This window comes from Brugia malayi (assembly GCF_000002995.4).
Source record: "Brugia malayi strain FR3 genome assembly, contig: Bm_v4_Chr3_scaffold_001, whole genome shotgun sequence".
Taxonomy (NCBI): Eukaryota; Metazoa; Nematoda; class Chromadorea; order Rhabditida; family Onchocercidae; genus Brugia; species Brugia malayi.
This window is the reverse complement of record NW_025062477.1, coordinates 994,295-1,015,200: the sequence shown is the minus strand read 5'-3', so window position 1 is coordinate 1,015,200 and position 20,906 is coordinate 994,295. Positions and strand designations below refer to the sequence as shown.

At 26.0% G+C, this 20,906-nt stretch overlaps 3 protein-coding genes across 3 annotated transcripts; 2 read left to right on the top strand and 1 right to left on the bottom strand.

Annotated features, from left to right (window-relative positions):
* Positions 1 to 2,968: 2,968 nt before the first annotated feature.
* Bm1383 (S1, putative) lies at positions 2,969 to 3,719 on the bottom strand (the record flags this gene model as incomplete). The annotated part of the gene is made up of 2 exons (XM_001896710.1): positions 2,969 to 3,102; positions 3,644 to 3,719. The coding sequence occupies 2 exons, from the start codon at positions 3,717 to 3,719 to the stop codon at positions 2,969 to 2,971; spliced, it is 210 nt and encodes a 69-aa protein (XP_001896745.1).
* Positions 3,720 to 7,983: 4,264 nt separating this feature from the next.
* Bma-mam-8 (Uncharacterized protein) lies at positions 7,984 to 12,799 on the top strand (the record flags this gene model as incomplete). The annotated part of the gene is made up of 13 exons (XM_043079622.1): positions 7,984 to 8,032; positions 8,380 to 8,541; positions 8,650 to 8,792; positions 9,264 to 9,386; positions 9,583 to 9,681; positions 10,227 to 10,330; positions 10,616 to 10,744; positions 10,873 to 11,096; positions 11,200 to 11,282; positions 11,455 to 11,854; positions 12,031 to 12,194; positions 12,413 to 12,544; positions 12,692 to 12,799. The coding sequence occupies 13 exons, from the start codon at positions 7,984 to 7,986 to the stop codon at positions 12,797 to 12,799; spliced, it is 1,920 nt and encodes a 639-aa protein (XP_042935556.1).
* A 2,403-nt stretch (positions 12,800 to 15,202) lies between these two features.
* Bma-aho-3 (MGC83647 protein, putative) lies at positions 15,203 to 17,359 on the top strand (the record flags this gene model as incomplete). The annotated part of the gene is made up of 6 exons (XM_001895500.1): positions 15,203 to 15,366; positions 15,591 to 15,686; positions 15,878 to 16,035; positions 16,446 to 16,574; positions 16,804 to 17,000; positions 17,147 to 17,359. 6 exons carry the CDS (start codon positions 15,203 to 15,205, stop codon positions 17,357 to 17,359), a joined length of 957 nt encoding a protein of 318 aa, XP_001895535.1.
* Positions 17,360 to 20,906: the final 3,547 nt, after the last annotated feature.

Here is a 20,906-nt window from a genome sequence, read left to right as displayed (position 1 = left end):
AAGTTTTGTTCCAGCTCCTTTTAAAATTCCAAAAACTGGTAGTCTATATTGAAATATTATATTTCTTTGATAATTATGCTAATTTGTATTTAAACAAACCTTTGAATGTGTGTTTGCTTTCTATCATGTATATTCTCAATAAGTTTCTCCGTTTTTTTTTATCCAGATGTCATGCTTGTCATACCAGACCCTCCAGTTTAACACTTGTTTTTATCTTCTTTCTCCTTGTGACTTATCGTTTTCAACAATACTTTTGCATGTTTTATTTTTGTAGTAAATTCACAGATAAATGATTCTGAAATTTCAATTCATGTGATTTTTAATTTTAATATGTGTAATTAATAGTGATTTTTTAGACAGTGTTAGTTGTGACAATTTTTTGTGAATACGATGCATTGGTGCCTTTAAATAATCAGTTCATTTAGTTTATTTATTTTATCATTTTTCAGTGTAAATAGATTGTAGAGTATTTTTTCTTGTGGTATTAATCATATTGCCTATCTCATTTAAATGATATAGTTTTATTTAATATAGTTACAATAAATCGCATTGGTTGTGTCAAGAAATTTGCCGAACTGTTTGACGAATTAAACTGATAGCACTTTCTTTGTTAGATAAGAATGTTAAAATGTCTAGCTTTCTCCTTCATATTTTTGTATTTATCAATCACTGATAAATTCAGCATTAGTAGTAAATGGACAAGAAAAACATGTTTTAACTTTTCGTCTGAATTTTACTATGTAAAAATTAAAATCTGATTTTTTATTTTTATTTTTTATTTTTTTTTTTTTTTTGAACCATTAATCACGTTTCTGAGCTAATTTAATCAAAAAAAAAGAAAGTTTCACATACATTTATTAGTATGGGGAAGTTCATCATTACTAATTCGATAATTCAGCAAATCAGTATCTAAACTTATTGCTAAAAATAAAGCAGCTACGACAGGTTGCTAATTTACCGTATATTTGCTGTCTCAATGATCTTTTTAATGACGAAAGTAACTGGGTGCTGTTGAAACTTAATTTTGTTATGCAAACAAACTGCTATGGATTACGGTCAATTTCATTACAAAATTGCTCTTAGCACTTCAAAAAAGAAAACAATTCGTCATTAATTATCATTGTTTGTTTGTTTGTTTGTTTTTTTGTTTTATCAGTTCATCATGACAAATCAACGAAGTGTTGGATAGTAATGTGAAGTGTTTGTTTGTATAGTATATATTGATGAAAACTTATCACTTCACTATCCGATGAAAGAGATCCAAAAAAATATAGCAAATATTCGTTAGAAAGAGAGAAAAATTAAAAACTGTTTCAATTAGTGAATTTATTACCAGAAATATAGTAATTGAGAAATGAATAGAATTTATTTACAAATGGAAAAGTTAAGAAATTAAGCACCAATTCAATTTAATGATAACAAGGAATTTTATCATTAAATTAATTACTTTAAACTAATTTTACATTATATCGATAGTATAATTGATGAAAATTGGAGGAAAATGAACATGATTGATTTTTTTTTTCCAAAGTTTCATTTTCTTCGAATTCAAATTTGAATTTGTTCCAACCGATAGACATATTCGATAGATTAGTTTTTTTTTTTTACCAAAGTTAATTCTCTAAAATCTTTTTTTTTTTCCATAGCAAATAAATAAAACTTTCAATATTTGATGAAACGTTGTATTTCATCATCTTATTTCAAACAATTCAATATAAAGAGCATTGATTTAATATCATAAAAGTATAACTTTGATCCATTTTACCAATTACTAAATTTCCCAGAATTTCTAGTCATTTCTTTTTATACATAGAAATTTCTCGCAATAAAATTGATTAGCTGAATTTTATTGATTTTTTTCAAATACATATTACTTATCTTATCTGGAATTTCTATTAGCCACTATAATTGAATGATATAATTTGGAAAATATCATAGGTCCTTAAATAAACATTTGAGATTTTCAAAATTTAGCCTACTGCATATTCTGAATATTGCTTGACCACTTTTTGGTACCTTTTGGTAGCACAGCGAATATTTATACACGAATAACTATAAACTAAAATACTAAATAAGTATGTAATGTATTTTTTTTCATTTATATTTGGAAAGAAATAAAATAAAATTCGAAGACATATTTTGAAAATTTGATAATTTTATTTTTAGTTTATTTTTAAACTTTTAGTATGATTTATTAACTGTTAATCGATTCTGTCTTTTTCTCTTTTTTTTTTGTATGAACAATTTCAGTATGATAAAAATGCTTATGCAATTGTTGTATGAGTTATTGGAATATATGTATTGATTATAAGTTTGATGATTGGAAATAAAGATGAGAGTAGGATAAATGAATGATTCATTAGATTAGACACTTGTGACAATCATTTTTATTCATTTTATGTGACGAATGATCTAAGATGAATGAGAAATATTTGTAACATAAATTATTTTATTATTTAGATATTTTTATTATAAGTTATGCTGAGGTTTACGATAGTTAATAGTTTTATATTTTATTCATTTTTTTCTTTTTATTTTTTTTTTTTTGGTATCTGATTATTATCCTTGAATATTTCACGTAAGTTTTTCTGAAAAAAAAAAAGAAAGTATACTATTTTTAACTTTACTATAATTATTTTGTTGATGATATAACTGCTAAAGTAATGAAAATTATCTTTTTCGGGTTAGTTTCCAGAATTTTTAGTTTTAGTTTAGAAGTAATTAAAGAAATTGATAATGTTTGTTTGAGAATATTTCAAGTGTTAGAAGATTATTTATGTAATATTATTTCTGTATGCTTTTTTTTTTTTTTTTTTTTTTTGTATAAAACTCATTTTGTTTAAAATTTGTATTCACGCATAATTTTACAATGAAATATTTCAAAATTAAAGAAATTATTGAATTATTTGTTTAATTATCTATCATTCTGTAAGAGATGGACGATCTTTTCCAGTACCGACATCTATGTCTATGTCAACGTCACAAAGGTCGCATGTGTTCTGACAAAATATGGCACCTGTTTCGAAAGCAGTTTCAGGTGCACATCTCTTTTCCAGTTTAATTTACAGTTCACATCTCCTTCCTCTTCCTCATCTACGCATTCTAAAAAAGATTCATAAAATTATATTTTTGTATTAAAATATAAAAGTTTTAGATATGTGGAGCATTAAATGAGGAATAATTGGTTTAGAAGTCTATACAAATCCGTATAGTCTGAAGTAGATTTGAATTGTTGCTGAACTAAAAATTAAAAAATGAAAAGCTGTCAAATAATGAGCAAATTTAAATATTTCAGTGTTGTGCAATGACCAATTTCCTTTGAAGTATTTTTCAACGAATTATTTTTATGAAATAATAAACAAATAGCAAAAGTATTTCGAACTATTCTGGTAATCATTCTAATTCTATTCCATCAACTTTTGTCAGCTAATAATGACATAAACGATTGGTACTTCTGCGACAAATGGCAATCTCATTTCACAATACAATGTAGAAGCATTCTTAAAATTAATGAAATGAGCAAAGTAATAATAAATTAGCATCTTTTATTAAAAAAAAAAAAACACAAATGTGCTTTATTTCACTACCATTTTTAATGTAAATTAGTAGGTGAAATTGTTTTCATACTGTAAAAACCTTTTACCGTAATCAGAAAAAGCTTCTCCTTTGCCAACGATGAGAACAATGCATGCTAGAACGACTGTAAACGTTGAAAACATTGTTGAAAGTAAGTTGTAATTGAAACTGAAAGTGATATATTAAGATATAACGTGCTAATGAATGAAAAAATTGATCAAAATCTAAATTAGCAGCTTTTACGGGTTACTATCAACTTGTACCGTATGCAAAATGGGAACTGTTGGGATTACGGTAGGCGGCACTCTTCCCAAAATGATAATCGCGGTAAATTAGATAGACTTCTTGGATAGAATTTCGTTTGAAATGATATGTTGTGCTCAAATTTTGAAACTTTTAAATGATTGCGAGAAAGACAGAAGTGAAACTAACCTTCTATTATAGTAAACTATTTTTTAGTTTATACAGCCATTTCTAGAAATTTCATTTAGAATAGATAAAGTATTTCGGTTTACACATCCGCTCTTAAAAATTTCATTTAGAATAAAGAAGTTTTTTTTCTCCTCATTAAATTCCATATAGAATTTATGTGAAACAATTAACTACATAGCATTTTCATCTTACATCTTTAAATTAAACGTTATGAATTAATCATATTTATACTGAAAATGGAAAAATGGAATTGTTTATTGTTTGGTACATTTAAAATATGATAGAAATAAAATAATCAAAACATATGAAAGTTTTATCACAAAAAATTGCATTTAATCATTGCAATCAGTAGTGTATTGATAAAATGCATCAGTGCATCTGCGATAAAATTGTTGCACTGATAATCTCTGAAATTAAACTTTCGCAAACTGAATAATCTTTTAGGAATTGATGAAAAATATTGCTATCCTAAAATTGTTTTTTTTTTTTTTTTCTTCAGAAAATAACAAAAAGATAAGAAATAATCTATCTGCTTATCACTTTAATCGCAAATGATAATTCTTCTAGAATATTATTTGAATATTACATAACATCTTTGCTTCAATAAAAATTTAGTATTTCTCATTATTTCATAAATATGATATTTTTATTTTAAACTTAATGATTCTCTATATTTCTTGATTGAACCTTTCCATATAGTAATGTAAGGTAATGTCACAAACTCTAACAGCATTAGATAATTTATTTCTTGACTATTTCTGTTTTGAATATGACATTAGATAATTTTAATTCTAAATATCATTGATATAATTTGAAGATGCACCACTACAATTATTCTAGAATTGTCTTCACTGAATGTTGATAGTAGTAATTGCGATCAATTTATTGCTATCTAAGGAATTTTTTTGTGGATTAGTTAATTTGTTGATTATATAATCTTGAATTAGAACCTTGAATCGTAATCTTCTCGAATCATATTCGTGAATTTGAATGTAATCTCGAATCATAATCTTGAATTTGAATATAATCTCGAATCATTATCTTGAATTTGAATGTAATCTTGAATCGTAATTTTCCCGAATCATAGTCCTGAATTTGAACTAGTGCTGCAATGGTTGAAATTATAATCATTGTTAAACATTTTTAAAATTATTTTTTCCCTTCCTTAATTTAATAATTTTGAAATTCTTTACTTCTTTATAAGTATACATTCTCTTTTTTTTTCTTATCCAACATATCAATATATCATTTAAGTCATACTAACGATTCTTTTTCTAACTTCAATATTATTAACATAATTCTTCTCTTGGTAAGCGTTTATTGATTGATGTCTTCCTGAATTTGTTTACACTTAAAATTTCGCTGAAATAATTAAAAAATGCAAAAATAGTTTGATTCTTTGAATATAATTTTATAATATGATAAAATTACTTTGATTATTTTGGCACTTACTTTATGCAATTTTGGGTAACTTTTAGTTATTGCATAATTTTTATTAACTTTCCTTCTTCCATACTTCATTTCAATTATTTTTACTTCTTTATTAAAATACATGACATTCGTTATAACTTTATTTTATCTTTATTATCAGAAAAATTCGACATTATCAATCAATATTCTGATCTTCTCTTATCTTCTTACATTTTTCACTTTATTTTTGAAATATTTCCCTGATTGTAAAATAATATGAGATCACAATAGATTGCAATATTTTTGATACACTCATCTATTATTTAACTATTATTAAATTTAAATGATAGTAATAATATCAGCAAATATCGGATTATTTCCAGTATCTACCAATGAATAGAGTTATGTGCCATTTGAGGATGATCACTTCCGGAAATGCATTTCTCATCTTGCAAACCGGTTTATTTCAATTTAATCCTAAAATTTCATATTTCTCATATAGATATTATAATATTTTAAGTTAGAATCATTAAAATTTTTAATAAGCCATGCTTTAAAAAGTATAGAGATAAACAAAGATTAAGTAGAAGCGATCGTCGAGAAATAACCTTATTTAAATTTTTGCAAAAAAAAAAAAATAAATAAATAAATAAATCTAAAAGTTGACCGTAAATTCTGTTAACTCACCAAAATAGGTCAACTTTTGCGCAAGCCTTATTTGGGCCCAAAATTAAATCGTTCCTTTTCATGAATTTTCAAGTAATTAAAATAAAAATTAAATATATACACAAACATCTATATAATGAATATTAGGTTGATTATGAAAAAAAAATATATATATTTGTAAATTTTCAAAAATTTTAAATTTCTCTTAAAACTTTGAATACTTAATTGAAACAATAAACAGTTTCATTCTATTTTTAAATTTTTTTTTTTTTTTTTTGAAAACATAGAATTTAAATAGAAGCAAAGAAGAAATATTCATTCATTGATGAGAAATAATAATTCAATGATGCGATTACGATTAAATTATAATTGTAATAGTTATTGTTCATTGTCCACAATTAGTATTATTGTCAACAGCTCTAAACAGAACTCTTTGTAATCGTTGCAATGTGCGCATTTGCGCATATTGTCCATTAGCCTAATTACGATGATGAAAAAATTTAAACATTTCGTTTCAGTTTAAAAGCAATGATCAATGCAAATTTAAATTGAACAAAATTTTATCGCAGCTTTTTTTTTTTTTTTTTTATTCAAAAATTTTAAAAAAGAGAAATAGAAAGAAAAGAAATGTGAAAAAAAAAAAAACAAAGTTTAAATGTATAAAAAAATCGTAAAGAATCGATATTTGATCGTATTTACTTACTATTATTATCATTTCAAATTCAGAAAAAACGGAAAAAGCAAAAAAAAAAAAAAAAGAAAAAGAAAGTATAAAAAGGAAAGAAAAAAACTATTTTGTATACATTTTAAATTTAAATTTAAACAAAGAAAAAAAATTATTTTGAAGAATAAATAGTAAATTACATTGAAATAATTAACTGCCATAGAATTAAACAGCCATGTTTGTTAACAATAATGCTAAAAATTTTGTCTTAAAAATAAAAAAAAAAAAAATTATTATTGTAGCATTAGTAAATTATTTTTGAAACTTAATGTGAAATGAAATGAAAATGAAAACGCTAAAATAAATTGTGAAATGATTCTTAAACTAAATTATTTCATTTTACTGACAGAAAAGTAAATAAATCTATCATTGAAAATTTAAAAAAAAAATTAGTAACTTTTTGAAATTAAAATTAGTTTTAAGTGATACAGATTTTTAATATACAAAGTATTTATTATATCAGTAACTAAAAAAATTCAATAATTTCAGGAAAATGCCAACTATCAGATTTGAAAATGTGACGTAGAGGAAATAAAATTGTTTTCAAAAGTGGTTTTTTATTAAAAGTAAAAATATTTTTCAAAATTTTAAGTGCAATTTTAAATGAGCTTGGTATCTTAAACGAAATAATGTTGTAATTAATTCAAACAAAAAAAAAAAGAGGAAAAGAAAATTATACAATAAAGAATTCTACGAATAAAAAAAAAAAAAACTAATGTACAACAGAATTTCTTTTTTTTATTAAATTAAATCGAATCAAATTTGATATGATTGTTCAATGGAAAAATGAATTTAAAAAATGAACATTAGTTAAAAATTAAAATTTCATTCTAATATAAATAGCTAGAATGATAATTTTAATTGGAAATAATAATATTTCAAATTTAAAAAAACATTCATCAATTTTTAAGTTTGATTTTATTTTTAGCAAAAATATAATTTTCATTGTGAAATATTTATTTTGTAATGTATTATTAACTGACCATTAGCACTTTTCCAATAAATTTTATTTTTAAGCATTTGCTTTCAGGTAAATATGCCTCGAATGACCCATTTTATTATTTATTGATGTATTTTGTGGGATTTGAATTTATGCGTTTCCATCCAGATTACATTGTCATCTGTTGTCACCAGCTAACAACCGTTGTTGATTCATCGTTTTACCTACCACAAATATGAAATTTGCCTCAATTTTCTCTCTCATTTCCATAGTAATTTTCCATGGTAAAATTTTTTCATCTAAATATTCTCAAATATATATGTATTTAAAATTAAAATAAATATTTAAAATTATTTTCAATTCTCAAAAAACTTGTTCAGAAATTTAAAATTTAAATTTATTCTTATTTTTTTCAAAAAAAAAAAAAAAACAGAATTGTGAGTTTTTTTTTTAAATAATAAAAAAAAGTTGAAAAATCATTCATATTTATTTAAAGTTTAATAAATTGTCATTTTCTATAGAGTAATATCTCCTTCAAAAAAAAAAAAAAAAAAAATGAAGAAAAAAACTTAAAAACTAATTTTTAAGTTTGAAATATTTCTTCACTAATTTAACATATTTTTTTTTAAAGTAGTAATATCAATTAACGAAACTGAAATTCAAATATCAAATCTATCGTGTAATTTCGATGATGGTACTTTATGCAAATGGCGATCTGATTCTGATCTATGGCTTATTGGTGTTGATATACCAATTAATTCATTTCAATTTATTCCACATTCCTCAAATACAAGTTAGAATAATTTTTTCAATTCTTTAAATATTTTATTTTAATTTTTTCAATTCAAATTTGATATTAATTTTTATAATGTAAAAATATGAGTTATTATTTTGATTTTAGATGGTCTTTATGCATATGCAAAAGGTGGTAGAGCAGTACTAGCTGAAGGACATTTGATTAGTACTGAAGTGGAAGAGTATGATGAACGTCAGGCAACCTTATCATTTACTTATTGGAAAAGTAATAATATATCCAAACTTGACGTAAGTTATCACTTTTTACTTATTCAATTACTTGATGTAAGTTATTATTCTTTACTTATTCAATTACTTGATGTAAGTTATTATTCTTTACTTATTCAATTACCTGATGTAAGTTATTATTCTTTACTTATTCAATTACCTGATGTAAGTTATCACTTTTTACTTATTCAATTACTTGATGTAAGTTATCACTTTTTACTTATTCAATTACTTGATGTAAGTTATCACTTTTTACTTATTCAATTACTTGATGTAAGTTATCATTCTTTACTTGTTCAATGATATAATTATTCATTTTTAAAATCTTTTTCATAAGTTATTGCAACATTTCTTTCAATTTTTTCATTAATTTATTTTCTTCAACCATATTACAGTATTACTTTTATTACTTTAGTAATACTATTAATAACCAAATTTGAAAATTTTAATTTTCATAAAAAGATAAAAAATATTATTTGCAATATATTTAAGGTATGTATTGCACAACAAAATGCTTTTATCTGTACCTATACGGCTCCTGATCTAATCCATAAAGAATTGCGATGGATAAAAGAAAAAATTATTCTTTCCAATAATTTGTCGACGCCATTTAAGGTTGAATGATTTTATGAAAGTTATGAATTTAATAAAATTTAAACTGAAATGAATAATAACGAATTTGAAAAAAAAAATAAATTAATAAAATTATAATAAAAGTTTAAATTAAAAGGTTAAAAATTAATTAATTTAAAAGTTAGATCAATGGAAATAAAAATAATTGGTATTAATTAGGCGGTAAAATCATTTTTAGATTATATTTCGAGCGCGAAATATTTTTACATCGGCAGATATTGTAGCTATAGATGAAATCGAATACAATAATAATTCTCCAAAAGTACTTGCATCTTTGGTTTGTTTTCATACAAATTACTTTTTTCTTCTTTTTAAAATATTCTTATCAATAATAGTTAATATTCTTATCAATAATCAATAACAGTTAATCTTTTTGAAATATTTCTTATCAATAGTTAATTGTCACATTTCAGTGATGCAATAGCTTTTGGTATTTTTTACATTATCAGAAATTTTCTGATAAGCACAAATTATATTTTAGCTTATTTTGTTAGCAAAAAATTAAATCGAATACTAAATTACATTCTTGCTAGAATTATTATATAACCGGAATAATTTGAATTAAAATAATTAATTAGCATAAATATTAAAACGAAAAGATTGAATCAACTTTATGTTTATCGATCGCCATCATAGTATGCATTGATCAGGCGGAAAAATTTTTTCAAATTATATTTTATGCAATCAAATTTTGGCATTCTTCCTTTGCTTACTTAAAAGATAATAAATATTTTCAAAGTAATACTTAGTAACTAAAATTTTTAAACTATCTTTTTGATATTATACCAAATGAATAATATTTTTTTTTTTTTTTTGTTGCAGATTTCGAGAAATGTTGTATTAGAAAAGATTTCATCCAATAAACAAGCAATTTCTAATTCATGCCTTCCTATTCAATGCACATTCATTAATTCATCCTGTGCATGGTATTTTACTAAAAATTAAATAGGAAAAAAAAATGAAATGAAAAACTGGAAATCAATCATTTAGTTGTATTTAAGTTATTCTTCGTTTTTTTTTTTTTTTTTTTTTTTTTTTTTTTTTTAGGATTTTAAATGATTCTTAGGTTATATTTTGTATAGCTTAATTTTTCATACTAATTCTACTAATTAAAATAAAAAATCCACTACATCTTAAAATTTAAAATTCTCTTAAAATTTCACTAACTTCTCATCTTAGTAAATATCCAAAAAGTTTTTATATCATATCAGGACATTGGGATATCCATGGCATCGATTAACAGGTAATATAGCCATAGATGGTGAAGGTGAAGGCCTAGTGAAAAGTGATTTCTTCATGGTTCCTCCTGAAGCATTCGTCGAAATGGATGTTTGGATGAGGTGAAATTACTGATTATCAGTGATAGTGAAGTGTTTAACTAGCTGATAATCGTTGATAATGTCACTGATTACTGATAAAAGATAGATAGCTGTTTTATTTTTAACAAGAACCAATAATTTTATTTCAGTGAAAATGCTTTATTGACTATTTTGGAAAATATGGAAAATGATTTGATGATTTGGAATCGAAAAGGATTGTACAATGATGATGGATGGTATCGTTTACGAATTCCAATGAAAACAAGCAAACAACCAGTTCAATTGTTAATAAAAGGAACAGTACCAACTAATAATTTCATAACTATTTCTAATATTAAACTTGTAAACAATGATGGGAATGAAATTAGTTGTGGTAAGTTACTGATTTTAATCTTTTTTTTTTTTTTTTTTTTTTTTAAAAATAAAATTTTTAATATCTTTTCATTTGCTATTGTTGATAGTAAAACTTCTTGCAGATGTAAGCACTTTAAATTTCATCAAATCACAATTTAATAATACAGAAAGGCTAACTGCATTTCAACAACTGCACACAAATCAGGTTATTTGTTATAAAGCATTATTTATGATGTGTGACAGGAAATTTAAATTTTAAGTTTAAATTCGATTTTTTTTTTTCTTAAAAAGCTAAACGAATGACACATGAATTTAAAATACATATAGCAAATAAAATAAGAGCTAATTCAGGCACTATAAAAAAAAATTATTTACAGATAAAACCTACAACAATAATTCGGAAAGACAGAGAAAATGAATCCATTCGTTCACTCATCAATAACATCATTCCGGCACAGAATTTCATTCGCAGAACATCTTTTACTGCACCAATGATAAATTCAAATTATACTTTAGCATCTAATTCGAAATTCAAAGAAATCCGGAAATTACAATTGACAAACAATAAAAATGGAGAATTTTTAAAGGATCAATTAGGGCTTTCATCTAAAATCATAAATGATCCTATCAAGCAACAAGGTCAACAACAACAACATAAGTTGAACCTTACCTCTCCACTATTACCATTTCGAGAGCATGATGGTCTTACTCCGGAATTTGCTACCTTTACTCAACCATTACCAGAAAAGTTTTATGCAGAAAGTGATTTCTCACTAGGTTAATTTTTGCATCATTTCAAGAAAAAAAGTTAGCTCGAAATTTTCATCCTAAATAAGACTCTTTGATATGTATAAGTTCAAAATCAAACCTGAATAAGCATGCAATTATTTATTGCTGAAAAGAAAATTACGGAACTAATACTATGTTTCCTAAAAATGAAATATACAATTTAGGACCAATTATAAATCAATATAGGAGAACTAATGCTTCGGCAAAACATAGCATTATGAAAGAATTAAACACATTGCTATCACAAACTGATGGACAATCCGTTCCGGGAATGCAACTCCGGCAACTTGCACAACGTTTCGGACTTACAGGAATGAATGCTGAACAGGTTTAATTATCGTTAATATTAGTGTCTTCAATACAAGATTTACCAGATGATAGCAGATTACCATACCGGAAATAGATGTATACATGATTTCTGAAGAATTCTTATAAACTGTAAAATGATTTCTTTTTCGTCGATTAAGTGTGTTTCATTATCATTTGTTACACTTTTTTACACAAAAATTTCACTTCCAATCTTTTTTTTTTTTTTTTTTTTTTCAGAGTTTGGAATTGGTGAAGAATTTTATGAACTTAAAAGGATTACAGTCTAAAATAGCAGATGGTGATGATCAAGAACAAAATAAAAAACCTGAACCAATAAGGCCTATTAATGCACCACCTCATTTTATATCAGTAAAAATTTCCACTATGTAAAATTATACAAAATTTATTATAATCTAATTATCATGAATTAAAGCTTTCCAAGTCATATAGATCTACTTGAATTGAAACAAATGTCACTTTCATTACCACTAATAATAATTTTAACTATTATTTCAGGGTACACAATTTCTCCCTCACAATGGTCAGTTGAATTCTCTCCTCTCTTTGCTACCATATGAATTGCGGAAAAATTTTTTGGGTGAATCGAAAAATTTATTTGGTTGAAATTTAAGTGATGAAACTATGAAACGTTTAGATGTCGTATTGTTCACTTGCATTTAAACATTGACAAACAATTGTCATCCAAAATCACAATGATTTTATTATTCATAATTCAAGTATTGCTAACGCAACTATTTTGTTACATTTTTAGTTTATAAATAAATGAAATAATGCATTTGTCGCCTTTAGTTGACATTTTATTAATTGCAATAATTATTAAACTCACTACTTTGTAATTTATCAAGCAAGCTGTATTCTTTTCGTCTGAATTGATTACTCTCTAACAATTAGTAAACAAAAATGAAAAAAAGAAAAAATAATGCAGCTAAAGATTACTTCATCTATCATACTACCAAGTTACTAGTCGTTACACACTTTAATTAAGCTTATTGACACTAACCTTTGTAGCTTTTTTTTCCAACTTTTAACTAATCATTCTTCATTTAACCCTGCAAAAACAAAAAGAAAAAAAAAAGATTAAGCAAAAAAAAAAAAAAAAAAAAAAAGAGAAAAGAATTAATCCATTTGAGAATTCAGTGATGTATTATTTTAAATCAACGATGTAAATAATACTTTTGTCGTCATTTACAGCAGCAGCTCTATCTATTGTCAATTATTTATTGCAAAATGTCAAAGTTATTAGAAATTTCAATAGAATATGATGCTTAAATGCTTAGAAAAAGATTGATGAACATCATCAATTTGCGTTATTTGCGTCATTTGATTAAAGCTTTAATCCTTTTTTTTTTCCAATTGCATTATTCTATTCAAATCATTTATAATCTATCTCATTACAATCAAAAGATTCAAAAAAGAAGGAGGACTAAAGTTTCATTTATCACATATTGAAAGAAATGATAATAGAAAGAGTAGAGAAATCAGATAACAAAATTTAATGATATTTAGAAAAAAAACAAAAAAAAAAAAAAAAAAAGGTTTGACACATCATTATCTCTTTCATCGTTTTATAACAAAGCATTGAATGTGTACATTTCTTTTTTTTCTCTCTCCCTCTCTCTCTCTCTCTCTCCTTATTTTCATGACGTCATAAAAAGAGTAGAAAATACTTTCAGTCCATAATAAGTGTCACCTGCAACAATTAAAAATATGTTTCTTATCCTACGGTACATCTAATTTTTTTTTCTTGCTTAATGAATTATTAATTTTTATCCTTTTCTATCTTTTTATTGAACATTCATTTCTTCATTGAATAAAATAAACACTTTGTCATTTAATTAAAAACTTTTATTAAATATACATCAAAAAGTTTTATTAAAAAAAAAAAAAAAAAAAATATTATTTAAAAAAATGTCATTTCTTCATATAAAGAATTAACTATTTTACATATATTTTTATTTTCAACGTTCTTCACCACAGAAAAAAAGGGATATTAATGACTTTAAATAACCAATAGTTTTATTTCATATAATTTAACAATCGTTTAATTCATGTAATAGATTTTTTCAAACTAACTTTCAAGATAATTAATTATTGTCAAAATGAGCGAGCAACTGTTTAAGTGATTGTTTGAAACATATAAAAAAAAAAAAAAAAAACTTACAAGTTATATAAATCAAACAAATTGTAAAATAACTGACGTAATATAACGTACGCCTAACAGACTACCAAACTATCACGTTAAAAGACGTAAACGTATCACTTAACTCTTATAATTCACGTCAATAAGAAGTCACTCTGTGCTGAATTTTACTATGACGAATATTACTATCATTGTTGATGGGACGAACTTTACAAATTGATGTGTTTGTGTGTGACGCGCGGGGGTTTAGTTCCGTTTGTTGGTGGTTTCTTTTTTTTTTTTTTTTTTCAAATTTTTCAAATATTTGAAGAAGCAATGGAATTCTTTACGTAATTATGTGTCAACCATTTTTAGTTGTAAGTATCATTGCTACAATATTACATACATTATTTTTCTATAATTCATAAAATAGTGATAAAATTTTGCCAGATTATAATCATTTTATGAACAGTGGTTTGTAATTTTATTTCTTTACTTAAGAAATTTACTCTATGATTGGAATTTTCTCCTTCTTTAAGATTATTTGTAATAGTGATTAGATAGAGAGATTGACTTAGAGGAAAACTTTACATCTTTGTTTTGCTTTTTAATGGTAAAGGTTCAATTCAACTCTACGAAAAATCTTCTAAATGTTTTACAATTTTGAACTTTTTAAATTTCTTCTTAAGTAGGTGCTTTTAGATATTGCCATGATAAATTAAATGGATTATTATTGGTAAATCTCTTAATATGAAGAAAATTGATTTCAGTGCTAAAAGTAGTGATCTATATTTTTAGGACTTTATCTTTTTTTTTTCTGGATCTCTCATTTCGATTGACGATGGTTTACTATTGTGTCACTGCAATCAGATGTTGAGGTCACCACGATGACGACACAATTAGCTTCTCAGAATGGTGCTGGTGGCCGAGTATCCATGAAAGATTTATGTTGCCTTTTTTGTTGTCCTCCATTGCCTTCTTCAATTGTCTCCAAATTAGCCTTTATGCCGCCCGAACCAAGCTATCGCATTGTAAAGCACGATTCTCAGCTGTGAGTATTATTTGCTTTGAAATTGTCTGATTTAAAATATGTGTCGTTGGTAAAGTGATTTTTCAGTTGATAATTGTGTGCGACAAGTAAACTCAACTTGACGAGATTCGGCTGGACATGTTATTAAAGTTTCTTAGCTGCGCAAGCTATGTACTTTCTTTTAATAACAGCTTTACTTTTAAAAGCTTATTGATAAGATTTTCTCTATAATAATGTTACTTCAGCACTTCACTAGAGTTAATGGATGGACGGGCAGATTGGCCGCATGGCTACGATGAACTCCGTAACATCGATGTCTTCCACACTCGTACACGAAGAAGGTGAGCTTAAACATACTTTTGCTGAAAATTTTGGTCCCTTTGTTATTTTGTTGCAGAAAATGAAGTAAGGAAATATGTGGCTGAAAGGTATATTTAGAACGTTAATTTTTATTAATGTCTTCAAAGTAGTAAATGGATTGTGTAATATATCATTTCAATAAGTTTTAAAGGTTTAATGAAGTAAATTTCAGAAATGATATTGTTTGTATGTATGTCAAGCCATGTGGCGATGCTCGTTTCACCTTATTATTCTCACATGGCAATGCAGTTGACCTCGGACAGATGTGTAGCTTTTATTATGGACTTGGTTTTCGTCTCGGATGCAATGTTTTTAGCTATGATTATTCGGGTGCGTGCTGCTTTGTAAATGCTTTATTAAGAAAATCAAAACTTTAAAACCGAAAAAAATTGTGGTAGAATAGAAAAAATGCCGGAAATGAAATATTTTGAAATCCTTATACCTCAAAATTTTATCGAGCATTAGTCAACATAAAATTGGTCAACTGAAGCGTCAGAAGTTACGAAAAATACTTGGTAGATTTTGTTCTGCGGTGATATCTTTTTCGTTTTTAAAACTATTTTTGAGGGCTATAATTTTGAAGGTTGTAGCGCATATAAATGTTCTGCGAACTTATTTAACTAAGCGATTTCTTCTAAAGTTAATGTTAAGTAATTTCACCTTTAGATGTTTATATCCTTTCCGACTTGCATGTTCTTCATGAATTTGTCAAAAAATTCTATTATGTAGTGTATTTCCAGGATATGGCTGTTCTAGTGGTAAACCATCAGAGAAGAATCTTTACGCTGACATTGCAGCAGCATTATCAGCATTACGTTCAAGATATCAGATGCCTTTGAATCAAATCATTCTTTATGGCCAGTCAATAGGTAGATGTGGTTTTGTTTGATGTTTGATTTGTTATTTTATTTCTTTATTTCGTTTATTTTAAAACATCTAATAATGAAATGTATAGTTTTTAAGCTTTATAAAAAAAGAAAAAACTAAACCTTTCTGTAAACCATTAACCAAAAATAGTTGAACATGTTCACTTTTTATTAACATAAATTAAATGGAGATGCAATTTCTAAAAACTTTACTCTACTTTATTCATTTCAGGGACTGTCCCAAGTGTAGATTTGGCGAGTATCGAAAGCTCTGTAGCAGCACTTATTTTGCATTCTCCACTAATGTCCGGAATGCGTGTGGCATTTCCTGGAACACAACGAACGTGGTGTTGTGATGCATTTCCATCTATCGACAAAGTAGCACGTGTACGTTGTCCAACACTGGTTATCCATGGAACTGACGATGAAGTTAGTTGTTATTGCAGTTTACTTTTTGTCGATTATAAACTCGAATTTATGTTTGTGGTTTCCATTTTCTGTTCATTGTGATTTATGATTGCATTGTATTTTTGATTAATTTATCTGGTTAGATGATTATAGCTGAAATTACTTAGGTGATCGATTTTTCACATGGTGTGTCCATTTACGAACATTGTCCTTCATCAGTTGAACCACTTTGGGTACCTGGTGCAGGACATAACGATGTTGAACTGCATGCAGCTTATCTCGATCGCCTCAGAGCATTCATTGAAAATGAAGCTTGTAGAGGGAAAGAGACCAGTACTACTACAACAGTAACTTCAGCTGTATCTCGGGCTACTTCATGATTAGATTGGTAATATCTGCTGACTTTTTCATAGAAAAATCTTAAAAATCTTAAGGATTTTAAAGTGACTTTTTCATAGCCGCTTTAAAATCCTTAAGATTTTTAAAACTAGAAGATGATGGGTAACTTTATAAAACCAACTAAATATTTGATGAATTGAGTCAGATTTTAAATTACGAAAAGTTATGTTTTATAGGACATTCCACTTTTGTTTGATATTTCCGAGTTAACTATAAAAGTACGCTTTTGAAATTTTCTTTAGCATAAAAAGATATTCATTAGAAATTGTTGTTTGAATATGAGTTATTGTTTCATGCACCTAAAAAGAATTCTGAAAAAATTTTCAATTTTTTCAAACCTTTGTATTATCATAGTATTTAGAGCAGTCCGTTATTTATTGGCATGTTTTTAGAAGAAATCGGATGGAGCTTATCACAGAAAAGGAATTATGCTGTGCTTTAAAAGTTTGTTTCATTGAACTTTCGAGTATTAAAACGTCAATGTGATGTGTGCAAAATGATAACTATTCAATGTTTCTGGAATGGTTTAAAAAAGGATGCAAATATAATCTTTATAGGTGGAATCATCTTTTTTGACTTATTACTTTAGTTTAAAATGAGTATGACTGCGCTTTTTCTTCAACTTTTTGCTACTCATCGAATACTGTTAATATTTTATGGCAAATATTTGTTCATGTTTAAGTGCTTTCAAACTTTGTCCTTTTTTTAATGCAGGAGTTAGCACTACTTATTGAGGTTTTCCGTTTTTCTGCATCTAGTACCATTCCGCTACAATTTCCTGCTGCCATTCAATATTTTCATTCTTTTACATCCTCATTTTTGCAGAAATTTGGAACACTGTTTCATTACTCCATTTTGTCATCATAGATTCTTCATTACATATGTGTCTTTGTAACCTCTGTTGTTTCGACAGAAATAGATATAATGTTTGGGTAATGACTACTTATCACTTCTGATTTTAATAGTTAATACTATTCTAAAATTGAAATTAGAAATACGTTCAGTTAACATTCAGATTTAAATTTTGAGTATAATTTCTATTCTAGCTTAAAATCTGATTGCAATTTTTGATTGCAGTTGAAAATTTCCAGGAATTACCATATGTCAGCAATTACCAGTTTATGCAGTTCCTCACTTTTCTTCTCTCTTTCATTATGCTGTGGCTTATCTATCTGCACACGTTTAAGATTACTCATAATAGTGGGTAAGATAAGCCAGGAGATAATTGCTTAAAAATAAAGCAGTTTTGTAAAACGTCTACTTGTGTTAATAAATCGGGTCCTGTCACTTTTGATTTCAATTTAGTTGTAAGCAAATATTTAGATGGTTCTTCACTTTTCTTTAATGCACCTTATTAGCTGACTTTGCTTGAAAAATACGTCTTTATTCACTTGTCACAGGTCTATGTACTTATGTTATTGGAAGTTACTTGATTTCGGTGATTCATTGTAACACCAACTTAGTCCTCCTCTTCATAATTCTTTTCGCTTTAAATTATCTAGAAATGTTATTGTTCTTTTTTTCTTTTTCTGTTCAAGTTAAGGAGGTTTCAGAATCTCGAATAAATCATGGCGGACCAGTTTTTTAATTACCATTCTTATTTTTTTACTAAGAAATTCGGAAAGCATAATATTTATTTCAATGAGGATTTTTTGCGAATAAGAGGCGCTTGAATTTGGGAATCTCGCAATTGCTTTCAAAACGAAGCTTTTCCTTTTGTGATTAAGGACTTTGGTGTCAGTGAATTATTAAAAGAACTAATTCAAGAGACGAATGTTCCATGGTTGCATTGTATGGACAATTCTAGAAAATGATCCAAAAATGCTAGAGTTTGTGGTCAGTTTTTTGTGCTTGTTGAAGACTGTAAACTGGCTATTTCTGATTGACAAAATATTAGTGATATAATTTTATTTTGTATGGAAATGTTGGGAGATCTTTAATACTGGTCTGGGCAAGTTTTACAAATTTCTGCTATATTAATTACAAAAAAAGAAAAAGACGAAAAACATGCAGCTATTGCATTTTCATGGTAACGAAATCACATCTTCAAATATTTGTATTAATTTATTTTGATTTCATTTTCCAATTTTTTAAATTCACCTTAAAGCATTATTAACTATCGGATTGTAAGGTTCGCCCTTTAATATTTAAGAGGAGATGTCATGGTTTTGCATTCCAGCTTCATTTTTGGCCTTATCCATTATCATTATTTAAGTGATCATCGTCAACATGTATATGTGTTTTGATGACAAATATTTTGTTATTAGTTTAATTAGTGATTTTTTTTTTCTTTTTCTTTTTTTGTCCACTTGCAAATATGGTTTTTGTATTTGTTCTTGAATTAGTATTTCCTCTATTCATTATGGATTGTTTTTAGTTTGCTGTTGAAAAATTGAAATGTTTAACACGTAGTAGTTGGACGAAACTTCCAAGAAAATCTTACCTCTCAGCAAATCGTTTTTTAAAACTTCCTGTAGTTTCTTCCATTTATCATTTTTAGAAGTTTTTTTCTTTGCTGAGTTTTTTCTTGAAGGAATTTTTGTTTAAATGTTTGTCTAAATCATTCTGAAATTGCAAATAATGATCAAGTTGAAAAGAAAGAAACAAGTATTCCTTAGCCATTATTCTGCTAATAAGATATTTTGCTTTCTTATATTTTTGAATTAAATGATTTTTAAGAAGTAAAATAATTTTCATTTATTTCTTTAATTTCTACCATCAATTGTTTAATTTTTTGACACTCCTTGTTTTTATACTTTGGTGTCATTTTCTTTTTTTTTTTGATTTACTGAAACAATTCATTCTTGATATTCTGGAATGAAAATCATTTTTTTTTTTTAAATAATTTTCAGCGAATTGTTGATTTGATCAAAATTTTGGCTTCAGTTTTTTTTTGTTTCGTTTTTGAACAAATGGTTCTTTGTTTTCACTATAATTATTCTGGCATTTCACTAAACAAATAAATTAAAAAATTCTGTTTCAGTGGTTTTCTTGATATCGCAAGTATAAAAGTAGAATGGAAAATTTTCTAGAAAGGAAAAACACAACGATCAATTAAGATGTCTAACTTAGGATGCTCTATACTTTTCCGATTTTTCCAAAAAAAAACTTTTTAATGGCTCATTACTAAAACAGCAGTTATATATATATACGGAATATCATGTGACGTGAATTGGATCCGGAAAATATTTTATTACTTAAAATATTCGGATTCAGTTTATTGTTGCACGAACACATATTATTCCTTCATTAGCTTTATTATAAAATGAAGAATTTGTGGTGAGAAGTTTAATCAGGAAAGCAAAAAGGCGTTGACAAATCGTTGCAAAATGCATTGATGCAGAAGAGCAAATGAAATAAAGTAATGAATTTATTAAATCTTTTATTTTTCATTTTACTAAAACAAATATGAATCGTTAAGTGTTGATTTTCAGTATGTTTGAATTCAAATAATTTTGAGTGTTAAGAAGATAAGTCTTTGAGTTATGTGATCATGAGTCATCGTTCGAATAGATTAGCTAAAATTTT